The 15272-nt window shown below is 40.7% G+C and overlaps 1 protein-coding gene across 3 annotated transcripts in view; it reads left to right on the top strand.

Moving 5' to 3' along the window:
* setd2 (SET domain containing 2, histone lysine methyltransferase) overlaps window positions 1-12852 on the top strand; it is a 56429-nt gene extending 43577 nt beyond the window's left edge. For all 3 annotated transcript variants that reach the window (XM_061915768.1, XM_061915767.1, XM_061915769.1), the window contains one exon: window positions 11896-12852. In XM_061915768.1, the coding sequence (XP_061771752.1) occupies window positions 11896-12057 (162 nt within the window). In that variant the 3' untranslated portion in view covers window positions 12058-12852. The remainder of the gene's footprint in view (window positions 1-11895) is intronic.
* The last annotated feature ends 2420 nt before the right edge of the window (window positions 12853-15272 follow it).

Raw genomic sequence — 15272 nt, forward strand, 5'->3', positions numbered from 1 at the left:
ATCGTAAGCATTTCCATGTAGAAACAACATACCGTATTTCCTTGAATTGCTGCAGGGGATATAGTATGTTCCTGCCTTCAATTACTGCCGGGTCAAACTCGCTTCCCCAAAAAATTAGCGCATGCTTAGTATTACCGCCTGGTCACACTCGTGACGTCACGAGTGACACTTCCCCTGTCATCATTTTCAAAATGGAGGAGGATGATTTCAATACCGGTAATTTGAAATCGCATAAAGGGAAGAAGATTAAGAGCTATTCAGTAGGATTTAAGGTCCAAGCTTACATCAGACTAAAATTTTTACTGCATACATTTGGTAAGTGCTGGAGTGAGAAGAGGTTTTAAAATAATTAGCGCATGCTTACTTTTACCGCATGCCTTTGGTAAGCGCAGGAGTGAGAAGAGGTTTTAAATTAATTAGCACCCCGGCGGCAATTCAAGGAAATACGGTACTCTGAATAATTGAAAATGATGAAGAGCAGTAAGGAATGTCTTTTTATTGCATATCTTGCTCCTTGATGCCTCCTGCAGTCCTACTGACTCACCCATATTGTGTTAGACAAACAACAAATTGCACCATTAGAATGTACAAAATTCTGAATAGGCAGGAATGTAGGCCAAAGTGATATGTGACAAGTTAATGTCTTTAACCAACAACGCGTGTTGTTAAAATGACTTGCTCTGAACACATGCGTGTGCGTGGCATGCTACAAAATTCATGACATATTTAGCGGTGAAAACTTATCTTCGTCCTCAAGACATACTGAAAAAGACTGGGGTTTGGTATACAGATGGGGCATTTAGATCAGAGGTATCAAACTCTTTTTTTACTCTTGTTTACACATGCTCTTAGAGGGCTGCCTATTACTGCCAAACGTATGTAATATACCAATGTAACTGTAGATTCATGATATTAAACAAATACCCCTTCACTTGATTATTATCATTTGGCATCACATATCAAGGTGACAAACAGATATTTAAAATTAATTGGGTGAACTTTACTAAGAATTGTTCCGGTACAACTATTTTTACTTCCAATACCAATATTGAAGCCTAGACCATTGAATCCGATACCGAGATTAATCCGGTACAATATCAGCAAGAATCATAGTCCATACTTGTATTTTGTAGTTGGGAATTAGGGCTGGGCCATGTGGGTGAAAACTGTATCGCAATATTAGCTTCGTATACCGTTCGATATTGATAGTTATTAATATTTTTTATGACCTATCAAAAAAAAAGCACTTGGAGAAAAATGTATTAAATGTAAACTTTTTATTTGAAATGTAACCTTTATATTCCCCTTAGTAATCAATTTAGGGGGATTACGGTGGTAATCTGACTTGGGTCTTTTTTGGGGAGGAGGGATTGGCCACTCTGTCAAAGTGACTTTACCTGTTTTAGCGACCAATTTTTTTTGCTCCGTGCAGCACTCATTTTTACTTTATATTCTCACTCCTGGCAATGAGTCAACCATGAGACAACAAGACGGCGCATCCAAACTTAATAGTTAATGTTGTTAGCTAACTGGCTGTTAGCGTGTCACTAACACTGATCAATGATCACTTCCTGCGTTGCGCGGTTACTTGAGAGCGAGTGCCTCATGCAACCAACCTTGCTTCGAAACTTTTTCAGACGAAGAATATAAAAAAATAGCATTTTTTGGACGCAGTTTTTATTGAAATGGACTGTGTTTCTATGGATGTTGTTCCATCACCCAGCTTTATGTGGAATATTGGAAAGGGCTTAAGCAAGTGACATTACTAAGAACAATGGTGGGTATGAAAAACACTAATCTTATGACAGGTTTTACGCTTTTGAAGTGGAGTGTTGATTTGTTTTGGCAACATGTAGTGGTCACAATAATTAATGAAGTTAAGGTCATGACACAGTAAGTTGAATGATGCGTACACGTAGCTCACCCAAAGCTGATGAAAAAGTTGCATTGCGTTTAAACTGAAGTCACATGTGAAAATATCAGATTCCATGAAGATTTGGACTACTTCCTGATGTGGCCTGAATCTGATGCGAAAATATTAGATTTAAAGCACTTTTAAAGGCCTACTGAAATGAGATTTTCTTATTTAAACATGGATAGCAGGTCCATTCTATGTGTCATACTTGATAATTTCGCGATATTGCCATATTTTTGGTGGCTAATAAAAAAGCCTCGCCTTTACCGGAAGTCACAGACGATGACGTTACCCGTGTGAGGGCTCCTCACATCCTCACATTGTTTATAATGGGAGCCTCCAACCAAAAGAGCTATTCGGACCGAGGAAACGACAATTTCCCCATTAATTTGAGCGAGGATGAAAGATTTGTGGCTGAAGATATTGATAGCGAAGGACTAGAAAAAATTAAAAATAAAATAAAGTTAAAAAAAAAGGCGACTGCATTGTGAGCGATTCAGATGTTTTTAGACACATTTACTAGGATGATTCTGGGAAATCCCTTATCTTTTTATTTTGTTGCTAGTGTTTTAGTGAGTTAAAATACTACCTGATAGACGGAGGGGTGTGTCCACGGGTGTCTTGACGCCAGTCTCTGAGGGAATTAGTCACGGCAGCAGCAGCACGACAGAAGCTCCGCTGATCTCCGGTAAGAGACGACTTTTTACCACAATTTTCTCACCGAAACCTGCCGGTTTTCGAGTGGCCGGGAACCATGTTCGCTTGACCGCTCTGATCCATAGTAAAGCTTCACCTCCGGGAATTTTAAACAAGGAATCACCGTGTGTTTGTGTGGCTAAAGGCTAAAGCTTCCCACCTCCATCTTTCTACTTTGACTTCTCCATTATTAATTTAACAAAGTGCAAAAGATTCAGCAACACAGATGTCCAAAATACTGTGTAATTGCGCGATGAAAAAAGACGACTATTAGCCGCTAGTGGTGCTGCGCTATGTCCACTCAAACTCGAGACGTCATGCGCACGCGTCATCATTCCGCAACGTTTTCAACAAGAAACTCCGTGGGAAATTTAAAATTGTAATTCAGTCAACTAAACCGGCCGTATTGGCATGTGTTGCAAAGTTTATATATCAATGATGAAATATTAACAATAAGACTGCGTAGTCGGTAGTAGTGGGTTTCAGTAGGCCTTTAAAGGTTTAAACTGGCAAAAAAATCTGATCTGTGTCACTTAAGGGCAGAGGTGGGTAGTAACGCGCTACATTTACTCCGTTACATCTACTTGAGTAACTTTTGGGATAAATTGTACTTCTAAGAGTAGTTTTTATGCAACATACTTTTACTTTTACTTGAGTATATTTATAGAGAAGAAACGCTACTTTTACTCCGCTCCATTCATGTACATTCAGCTCGTTACTCGCTACTTTTTTTTTTTTATCGATCTATTAATGTTTGTTTTAGTTTTTCAAAGTAGGATCTACGCATGCCTGCGTTTCACCAATCACATGTAGTCACTGGTAATGTTGGACCAATCAAACAGAGCCAAGCGGTCATGTGACCGTCACACGTCGAATCCCACTTAAAAAAGTTGAAAAACTTATTGGGGTGTTACTATTTAGTCGTCGATTGTTCGAAATATGTACTGTGCAATCTACTAATAAAAGTTTCAATCAATCAATCAAAAGTGTAAAGGAAAAAAGACACTTTTTATTTCAACCATACTTCCCCTCAAAAGCCTAAACACTGATTGCACAGTTCCTGTCTTCACAATAAAAGTGCCGCTCCATCACGCCTGTGCTAACAAAATAAGAGTCTCCGAAAGCCAGCGCAAACAAGCGAGCAAGCTACGGAGTTTGCCGCCAATGTATTTATTGTTAAGTGTATAAAAACAAATATAGAAGCTGGTCAAATAAGATGCCAAAAACCGACTTTCATGTGGTATTAGACAGAAGGAAGAACTTTTTTTCTCCTCCATTTGAAAACGTGGACGTTTTCAGTACTACTGTTTCCAATCAATGCAAGTCATCACAATCAGGTAATACACCAACTTATATACTTGTCTTCATGAAAGATAAGAATCTATGTGTTAAACATGCATATATATTCATTAAAACACCTTTAACATGCAAACAAAAACGGCAAAATAAATAAATATAAATTATATACTGTATATATATATACTGTGTGTGTATGTATATATATATATATATATATATATATACACAGTGAGAGTAAAAAGTATTTGATCCCTTGCTGATTTTATTGGTTTGCCCACTAATAAAGACATGATCATTCTATACTTTTAATGGTAGATGTATTCTAACATGGAGAGACAGAATATCAAAACGAAAATCAAGAAAATAACTTTCAAGAATATATTTTATTCATTTGTATTTCATTGAGGGAAATAAGTATTTGATCCTTCTAGACAAAAGCAGTTAATACTTGGTGGCAAAGCCTTTGTTTGCAAGCACAGCGGTTAGACGTTTGTGGTAGTTAACCACAAGGTTAGCACACATATCAGGGGGAATTTTTGCCTACTCTACTCTGCAGATCTTCTCTCTATCATTCAGGTTGGTGGGCTGTCGCTTGGCAACTCGGACCTTCAGCTCCCTCCATAGATTTTCAATAGGATGGATGTCCGGAGACTGGCTGGGCCACTCCATGACCTTAATGTGGTTCTTCTTGAGCCACTCCTTTGTTGCCTTTGCTGTATGCTTTGGATCGTTGTCATGTTGGAAGACCCAACCACGGCCCATTTTCAGCTTCCTGGCAGAGGGGAGGAGGTTGTCCCTCAAGACTGCACGGTACATGGCTCCATCCATCTTCCCACTGATGCGGTGTAGTAGCCCTGTGGCCTTGGCAGAGAAACACCCCCAAAACATAATGCTTCCACCTCCATGCTTGATGGTGGGCACAGAGTTTTTTGTGTCATAGGCAGCATTTTTCTTTCTCCACACACGACGTGTAGAGTTTAGGCCAAATAGTTACATTTTGGTCTCGTCTGACCATAGAACCTTCTCCCAAACACTTTGTGCATCTTTGAGGTGATCATTGGCATACTTTAGGCGGGCCTCCACATGTGCCTTCTTAAGCAGGGGTACCTTTCGGGCACTGCAGGATTTTAACCCATTCTGTCGCAAAGTGTTGCCAAATGTTTTCCTGGTGACTGTGGTCCCAGCTGCCTTGAGGTCATTCACTAACTCCTGCTGAGTGGTTACAGGACGATTTCTCACAGTTCTCATGATCATTGCAACCCCATGAGGTGAAATCTTCTGTGGAGCACCAGATCGAGGTCTGTTGATGGTTATGTTATACTTTTTAAATTTTCCAACAGTTGCACGAATCTTTGTTACTTTGATTCCCAGTATCTTGCTAATGTTTTTGTAGCCCATTCCAGATTTGTGCAGGTCAACAATCCTGTCTCTGAGGTCCTGAGAGAGTTCTTTTGTCTTACCCATGTTGGAGAGCTTGGAATCTGTCTGAGTCTCTGATCAGGTGTCTTTTATACAGGATATTAGTTAGAACAGGGGGCTTCACGGTGGCAGAGGGGTTAGTGCGTCTGCCTCACAATATGAAGTTCCTGCAGTCCTGGGTTCAAATCCAGGCTCGGGATCTTTCTGTGTGGAGTTTGCATGTTCTCCCCGAGAATGCGTGGGTTCCCTCCGGGTACTCCGGCTTCCTCCCACTTCCAAAGACATCAATCAATCAATCAATGTTTACTTATATAGCCCTAAATCACTAGTGTCTCAAAGGGCTGCACAAACCACCACGACATCCTCGGTAGGCCCACATAAGGCATGCACTGGCCCTATTGTGTGAATGTTGTCTGTCTATCTGTGTTGGCCCTGCGATGAGGTGGCGACTTGTCCAGGGTGTACCCCGCCTTCCGCCCGATTGCAGCTGAGATAGGCGCCAGCGCCCCCCGCGACCCCAAAAGGGAATAAGCGGTAGGAAATGGATGGATGGATAGTTAGAACAGATGTCTTCAATTCAGTCCTCAATTCCAAAGTTGATTGGGAGTGTCTAACTGCTCTGTGAAAGCCAGAAATCCTAATACACACTAGGGGATAAAATACATTTTCCCTCAATGAAATACAAATCAATTAAAATATATTCCTTAAAGTTATTTTCTGGATTTTCTTTTTGATATTTTATCTCACCATGTTTAAATACATCTACCATTAAAAATATAGAATGATCATGTCTTTATTAGTGGGCAAACCAACAAAATCAGCAAGGGATCAAACAATTTTTACTCTCACTGTGTGTGTGTATATCCATCCATCCATTTTCTACCGCTTATTCCCTTTCGGGGTCGCGGGGGGCGCTGGCGCCTATCTCAGCTACAATCGGGCGGAAGGCAGGGTACACCCTGGACAAGTCGCCACCTCATCGCAGGGCCAACACAGATAGACAACATTCACACTCACATATATATATATATATATATATATCTCCATCCATTTCCTACCGCTTATTCCCATTCCCTTTTGAGGTCGCGGCGGGCGCTGGCACCTATCTCAGCTACAATCGGGCGGAAGGCGGGGTACACCCTGGACATATTAATATATGATATGTGTGTGTATGTATATGATACGTGTGTGTATGTATACATGAGGTAGATCACCTCGACTTGGTCATTTATTAAATAATTGATTGACGTTGAAAAACTTATTGGGGTGTTACCATTTAGTGGTCAATTGTACGGAATATGTACTGTACTGTGCAATTTACTAATACAAGTTTCAGTCAATCAATCAATGAATGCCTACTGAGCCTATGGTGCTGTTAAGTTCTTGTGGCTAAATGTGCCTTTTTTTTTATTTTAATGTATTATTTAATATATATATATTATATATAGTTGCTTAAGAGATATTCCTGGCTCTGAATTTGCTCATTGCTATTTTTATATTTTTGTCCATTATTTGTTGCCGTAATCAGGTTACTCATCAGTTACTCAGTACTTGAGTAGTTTTTTCACAACATACTTTTTACTTTTACTCAAGTAAATATTTGGGTGACTACTCCTTACTTTTACTTGAGTAATAAATCTCTAAAGTAACAGTACTCTTACTTGAGTACAGTTTTTGGCTACTCTTACCACCCCTGCTTAAGGGTAAAAATGGCATTCAGTGTGCAGTATAAATGGGGCCATATTACAAAAGTCTAGCTTGTGTGCTTAGCTTGACTTGACTGAAATAGATGAAAAGACCATCCCTGAGTGATTATTGGAGGACATTTAAATGGTAACTGGCTGTCCAACTTTGTACAAGTAAACACTCAGCAGGACCGCCTGTATCAGAGCTTATATCGGAGAGTTTACATGCAATATAATGCCGATTAATCCATCCATCCATTTTCTACCGCTTACTCCCTTTGGGGTTTCGGTGGCTGGTGCCTATCTCAGCTACAATCGGGCGGAAGGCGGGGTACACCCTGGACAAGTCGCCGCCTCATCGCAGGGCCAACACAGATAAACAGACAGCATACACACTCACATTTACACACTAGGGCCAATTTAGTGTTGCCAATCAACCTATCCCCAGGTGCATGTCTTTGGAAGTGGGAGGAAGCCGGATTACCCGGAGGGAACCCACGCATTAAAGGGGAGGACATGCAAACTCCACACACAAAAATCCCGGGCCCGGGATTGAACCCAGGACTACTCAGGACCTTTGTATTGTGAGGCAGACACACTAACCCCTCTTCCACAGTGAAGCCTGGTTTTGTTTTTGTTACAATGAGCCCCCCAAAATGTTGTTTTACCAAATATTGTGACAGTTGTTGTAAATGCAATTGCTAGAGAGACCAACCCTTAGACAAAATATTAACCCGTACACTCTGGGAATTCTTTTGTACAACAGCGTTTATAAGACAAAAGGTCTCAAGCCACCACTTTTTTATTGTTTCATAGATGTCCTGACACAGTAAAACTGTAAATATGAGCACATACAATTATCAGGAATACATTATAAATAAACAGATTTCCACCAACTTTGTAGAGGTTTGGCACATGGACTAGGGAGGAATCAAACAATGTTGTTGAGGATCTGGATAAAGAGGCAGGAACAACAAACAAGACAGTTACAATTCAGTCCTCTACTAAAATATTTGATATTTATATTTAAAGATGGCATCAAACTGACTACTGTCGTCTCATTTCCATGCTCAATGAATGCAGTCAGAGCTACACTTTGCCTAGCTGTGATGTTGTTCAAGTAAGCACTCAGTTTTACGCTTTTTTAAAACTTTATTTTACAATTCAACACGGCAACCGCAGCCCTTATAACGCTTTTAGTGCTGCATCCCTAGGCTAGCCTAGCCACAACAACGCCACAGTACTTGCGCATTATGCACCGACGACGGTTAGGACGAACCAGGTTGCATTCAATCATGAGCATCAAATATTACAACTCAAGTTGTTTTTTGCACGTTCTGTATCGCTGCTACAATTATAACAATTTGTTGTAGATTTTGGAACAAATTACTTTTTTAAATTTATAACATTGCTTCTCCAGGGTGTACGCCGCCTTCCGTCCAAATGCAGCCGAGGTAGGATCCGGCACCCCATAAGGGACAAGCGGTAAAAAATGAATGGATTTATATCATTAAAGTATTTCAATTATTAGTCTGTTCATCTCGGTTGTTAAACAATTCCATCAGAATAATGTGTTTTGTTTTTGATTTTTTTACAAAACTTGTTTGTCATGTTTTAAGTTCAGGCACCTTTTTAGCACCGGTACCGATTTGGCACTTGTTTGGGTTAAAATGTAAATGATACCAATTCCTTCATAGATGAGGTCATTAAACGTCATATGGTCTATGACTTTGTGCCGTGGCAAATTAGAGTATTATGAGAAATATAATTATTACTTAACGGGGTCACTAAATTGTTCATAAGTGTGAATGGTTATCTAACAGGGATAGGGGATACGGGCTAAAGTTAAAATTGCAGTCCCCTGCGATAGCAATATGTATCACAATATAGTGTTTGGTATATAAATGATAATTGCAATATTTCAAAATGGTTTACAAAGACTCAAAATTTGGCTGCCTACATGCAGTAACATGTTGCATAATTTCAGTTTGTATTATTTTCTGAAAGCTATTGTGTATCTATTTGCTAATTTATTGTTAATATCTGGTTACTTTCTGTTGAAACCTGTTTCTAACTACACTTCGGTTAATATTTAATACGCACTTATTATCTTCTTTGGATACTTTACATTAGTTTTGGGCTATACAAGATTGGGTATCGATCCAATACCAAGTAGTTACAGGAGCAGTATTGGTTATACTAGTGATACTTAAAATTTTTCACATCATTGAATATTTACTTCTTTTTTTTTTTACAATTATGATCAGACAAAAACAAAATTGGGATGTAACAATATCAATGAAATATTTAAATTATGACAAACTATTGGCTCTGATTTAAATAATTTGGTTTTTGATCTTAAAGTCCTCAACTTAGATTTTTTGGATAGTAAAAAAAAAATCAATCTAACCATCACGGTCACGTCCTGATACTATACTACTCGGTTTCATTACTGTCGATATTTGTATCGATCCACCCACATTTGGTTACATTTGAAGCGCTCTTGCTGTTAGCATATCCTCATGGGGTGTGTAGTGTAGCATGTTCAGCTATTCCCTGTCCTCCAAGGATGATATTTATAAGAAACAAAGTTTATTTGCCGCCATGGAGACGAGGATTACTGACTTAGAAGCAGCTATGCACTGTGGAGGGATGTTAGCTGCCAGCAAGAATGCTACATTCGTTTGCTTGTCGCTGTCAAATTTGTGTTTCAGAATGTGTCAACATGTATTATTACGATATAACGATACTATTAAAGGCTCTATCGTCCGACAAACTTATATCATTTATATCATGTAAAGTGCGCAAGCTTTTGTCTATTAGTGCTGTTTGATTGGCTATTTGGCAGGTGAGCAGTCCAGTGTGCACCCGCCTCTTGTCCAAAGTCAGCTGACCTGTGACCCTGATGAGCATAAGTAGTACAGAAAATGAATAGATGAGTCATAAAAAATGCTGATTAATACATTTTTGGTGATCTAGCTATGCCAGCGATGCAGCGAGCAGAACAATTACATGTTCCTCCACCAGGTGGCAGAAGCTTCATAATGAGTGTCCTGCTGTCATTTAGGCATCATGTTTGTTTGCTGGTGAGCCATGACATTTGTCTCATCTACTAACCCCGTTTCCATATGAGTTGGGAAATTGTTGGATGTAAATATAAACGGAATACAATGATTTGCAAATCCTTTTCAACCCATATTCAGTTGAATATGCTACAAAGACAACATATTTGATGCTCAAACTGATAAACATTTTTTTTAATGCAAATAATCATTAACTTTAGAAGTTGGGAAAGGTGGCAACAAATACTGATAAAGTTGAGGAATGCTCATCAAACACTTATATGAAACATCACACAGGTGTGCAGGCTAATTGGGAACAATTGGGTGCCATGATTGGGTATAAAAGCAGCTTCCATGAAATGCTAAGTAATTCACAAACATGGATGGGGTGAGGGTCAAAACTTTGTAAGCAAATTGTCGAACAGTTTTAGAACAACATTTCTCAACGAGCTATTGCAAGGAATTTAGGGATTTTACCATCTACAGTCCGTAAAATCATTAAAAAGTTCAGAGAATCTGGAGAAATCACTGCAGGTAAGCGATGATATTTCAGACTTTTGATCCCTCAGGCTGTACTGCATCAAAAACAGACATCAGTGTGTAAAGGATATCACCACATGGGCTCAGGAACACTTCATAAAACCACTGTCAGTAACTACAGTTGGTCGCTACATCTGTAAGTGCAAGTTAAAACTCTACTATGCAAAGCCAAACCCATTTATCAACAATATCCTGAAACGCTGCCGGCTTGGCTGGGCCCGAGCTCACCTAAGATGGACTGTAAAAATGGAAAGGTGTTCTGTGATCTGACGAGTCCTCATTTCAAATTATATTTGGAAACGGGGGACGTGGTGTCCTCCAGAACAAAAAGGAAAATAACCATTCGGATTGTTGTAGGCGCAATGTTCAAAAGCCAGCATCTGTGATGGTATGGGTGTGTATTAGTGCCCAAGGCATGGGTAACTTACACATCTGTGAAGGCACCATTAATGCTGAAAGGTCCATACAGGTTTTGGAGCAACATATGTTGTCATCCAAGCAACGTTATGGACGCCCTTGCTTATTTCAGCAAGACAAGTGTTACAACAGCGTGGCTTCGTAAAAAAAAGAGTGTGGGTACTTTCCTGGCCCGTCTGCAGTCCAGAACTGTCTCCTATCGAAAATGTGTGGCGCATTATGAAGCGTATAATACGACAGCGGAGACCCCGGACTATTAAACGACTGAAGCTCTACATAAAACAAGAATGGGAAAGAATTCCACTTTCAAAGCTTCAACAATTAGTTTCCTCAGTTCCCAAACGTTTATTGATTGTTGTTAAAAGAAAAGGTGATGTAACACAGTGGTGAACATGCCCTTTCCCAACTACTTTGGCGCGTGTTGCAGCCATGAAATTCTAAGTTAATTATTTGCAAAAAAAAAAAAAGTTTGAGTTTGAGCATCAAATATGTTGTCTTTGTAGTGCATTCAACTAAATATGGGTTGAAAAAGATTTGCAAATCATTGTATTCCGTTTATATTTCCCAACTCATATGGGAATGGGGTTTGTAAAAAAAAATGCTGCCTAAACAATTTGTAGATGCCCAGTGGGATAGGTTGCAGTCGTCTAAATGCACGCGTTTCTACCTCTTGTCCTTCCTTTTTCAGTGCCCCAGCATTGTTTAGTTTGTGCGCCTGCGGGATGCGGTTCCTGCACACCAAGATTCTTGAGGGTGGGAAAAAAGAGCAGCCGGACTTGAAGAATGAAGCCCAAAAGTCACTGCGTGTGTAATTAGCGCTGTCTGCTGACCTTTTTTTTTTCTTTTTGTTCTGTGTCTCCAGCTAACTCATGGAGTCATGAACAAGGAGCTGAAGGCCTGCAAGAACCCTGAAGACCTTGAGTGTAACGAAAACGTCAAGCACAAGACCAAGGAGTACATAAAAAAGTACATGCAGAGGTTCGGCGCCGTGTACAAGCCCAAGGAGGACACGGACGTCTACTGACAGCGTGCGCTTGCATTTTGTCATGCTTTATTTATGATTGATGGAGGGGAGGAGCCAAGATAATTCCCACTGACTGATGACTTTTATCCTGACTTTTAAACTCCACAAAGAAAATGTTGATGCTTTCTACTGTCGACGACGGATCAAAAAGCAAAACTCGACTGCTTTTATCAGCGGAGGTCCGAGCTGAAGACTCCAAGAAGTCTTCCCAGCTTTGACTCTGGCCACAATCAACACCTTTTATCTCTTCCACTGGGAACGCCATGTTGGATGTGCCACGCCCTCTTTCTTCTTCTAACTGGACTCACGCTGAAGAAGAGTGTAGCATTGTGATTTTAACTTATCTTTGTTTTTTAATGCCTATTATTAATATTATTGTTGTTATTCACAACAGTTACACACAAAACAGCCTTTTTATTTCTTTCTTTTTTTTCCTGTCAGTTCTCACAAATCAAGACAGCCTATATTGCATAATATGAAATAGTTCTGGGAGCATTTAAATAGACAGAAAAATTTAGTAACATGACTGTCATTTCATGGTTCTACAGTGTATATATGTTATTATGATTATTATTTCCAAATGTGTATGCAGGAGGGTGACTAGGTGGACCCTCACATCTAAACCCCCTCACTGGTTTATGTCAGCTCATTGGGGGAGATTTTCATCGTTTCGGGTTATTATGTTTCTATGTACAAAGTAATTTTCACCCTACTCAGCTGTAAGTATTGCATAAGCACATTGTCATACCGAGTGTACAAACATTTTAAAAGATAATAAACTGGGTTTTTTTTGTACACTCCTGCTCATTTTCCATGCCGCACAACTACACACAGCAGGTCACAGACTTATAATGACAATAATAATACTGTACAGTAGGGGTGTGAATCTTTGGGCACCTAGCCAGTCTATTTAGAATTGATTATCGATCCAACACGATTCTTACTTTTGCTGACTTTTGCAATGAATTTGGTATAATTACAATGAAACATTTTCCAAACAGGTTACACAATAGTGAAGCTCCTTGTGGTTGCACAGAGATGGACTAAAAACATTTGTTAAAATAGTTTCTTATGAAAATATGCTACTTTTTTTTTTTAAACAATTTTTAAAATGTTCAATAAATTTAGAATCGGGATGAATAAAAATAGCGATTCGGATGTGTATCGATTATTTTGTGCACCACTAATGTACATGTCACAGACTTGTTAAAGTTAAAATCCCAATGATAGTCACACACACTCACACACTAGGTGTGGTGAAATTTGACCCATCCCCTTGTTCCACCCCATGGGAGGTGACCGGAGCAGTGAGCAGCAGCGGTGACTGCGCCCCAGAATCATTTTAGTGATTTAACCCCCAGTTCCAACCCTTGATGCTGAGTGTCAAGCAGAGAGGTAATGGGTCCCATTTTAATAATCTTTGGTATGACTCGGTTGGGCTTTGAAGACTTTCTAAGTCTGATTTAGACATTATACCTCTGATTTTCAAAAAGTTGTTTTGGTGGTAAAAAGTTGCTGATGTTAGTGACTTAATATGGCTGTCAAAGTTTAGGTCTGAATCCATTATTACTCTTAGATTTCTAACCTGATTATCGGATGTCAGGGTTTGTGTCTCAAGTTGACTAATAATAGTTAATATTTGCTTTTTTGGGCCACAGACAATTATTTCAGTTTTGCTTGAGGTTAGCTGACAAAATTTGGTTTTGCATCCATACACTGAACTGTATGATGCAAGGATAAAATGAATCAACAGGCCGACATTCACCTGCCGTCAGTGACACGTAGTTCTGAGTGTTATCTGCAGAGTTGTCCCACACTCTCTGAGCACTCCTTACAGGACTTCCCGGAGGACACGGTCGAATGCCTTCTCCAAGTCCACAAAACACATGTAGACTAGTTGGGCAAACTCCCATGCACCCTCAAAGACCCTGCCAAGAGTATAGAGCAGGTCCACAGTTCCACGACCAGGACAAAAACCATACTGCGCCTCCTGAATCTGAGGTTCGACTATCTGGCGTTGCCTCTTCTCTCCAGTACACCTGAATAAACCTTACCGGGAAGGCTGAGGAGTGTGATCCCCCGATAGTTGGAACACACCCTCCACCACCCCGGTCTGCCAATCCAGAGGCACCGTCCCCGATGTCCACGCGATGTTGCAGAGTCTTGTCAACCAAAACAGCCCCACATCATCCAGAGCCTTAAGGAACTCCAGGCAGATCCCATACACACTGGTGGTGGATGGGAACTTTTTAACTACCTGGGCAACCTCAGCCCCACAGATTCCCCAGGCACTGCTTTCTCATAGTCGTATTGAGGTCTTCGGACTATTTCCTCCACCAATCCACAACATCCGCAGCCGAAGTTAGCGGAACACCATCCCCACCATACACGGGTGCTGACAGTGCACCGCTTCCCCTTCCTGAGGTGGCGAACGGTGGTTCAAATTCGCTTCGAATCCGTCTGTAAGTCGTTTTCAATGGCTTCCCCGAACTCCTCCCATGTCTGAGTTTTTGTGACCCGCCAAGCCGCACACCTTTTGGCCTGTCGTTACCTGTCTGCTGACTCCGCAGTCCCATGAGCTTGACGGCGTCCCTCACCGCTGACACCAACTGCCTTGCGGCCTCAGCTCCAACCGGACGCCTCGACAATAGAGATATGGAACACGGTCCACTCGGAGTCAATGTCCAGCGCCTCCCTCGTGACATGTTCAAAGTTCTTCCGGAGGATAGAAATGAAGCTTTCTGACAGGAGACTCTGCTAGACATTTCCAGCAGACTCACACAATGCGTTTGGGCCTGCAAAGTCTGTCCGGCACCAGATGGTGATTGGTAGAAAGTGTTGAAGGACATGCATGTATAATCAATGTTGTTTCAATGTCTTGTGACTGCTGTCTTGGCACAGTTCCTCTGTCCATTTGGTCCCCACATCTGCGGTCCCCTCCAAGGTTTCTCATTGTCATCCCATTGGGTTGAGTTTTTTCTTGCCCTGATGTGGGATCTGAGCCGAGGATGTCGTTGTGGCTTGTGCGGCCCTTTGAGACACTCGTGATTAAAGGCTACATAAATAAACTTGGATTGATTGATTTTAAATATAGCCAGGTGTGCCAGGATGCCAACCAGGGTCAGGGGAGGGAAAGAGTGCTCAGGGAGACGTGCAGGAATGGAAACCAAAATAACAGCGCTACACAGGTAGTGTAGCTCAATTGGTAGAGTGGC

Source organism: Nerophis ophidion, linkage group LG11 (assembly GCF_033978795.1).
Source record: "Nerophis ophidion isolate RoL-2023_Sa linkage group LG11, RoL_Noph_v1.0, whole genome shotgun sequence".
NCBI lineage: Eukaryota > Metazoa > Chordata > Actinopteri > Syngnathiformes > Syngnathidae > Nerophis > Nerophis ophidion.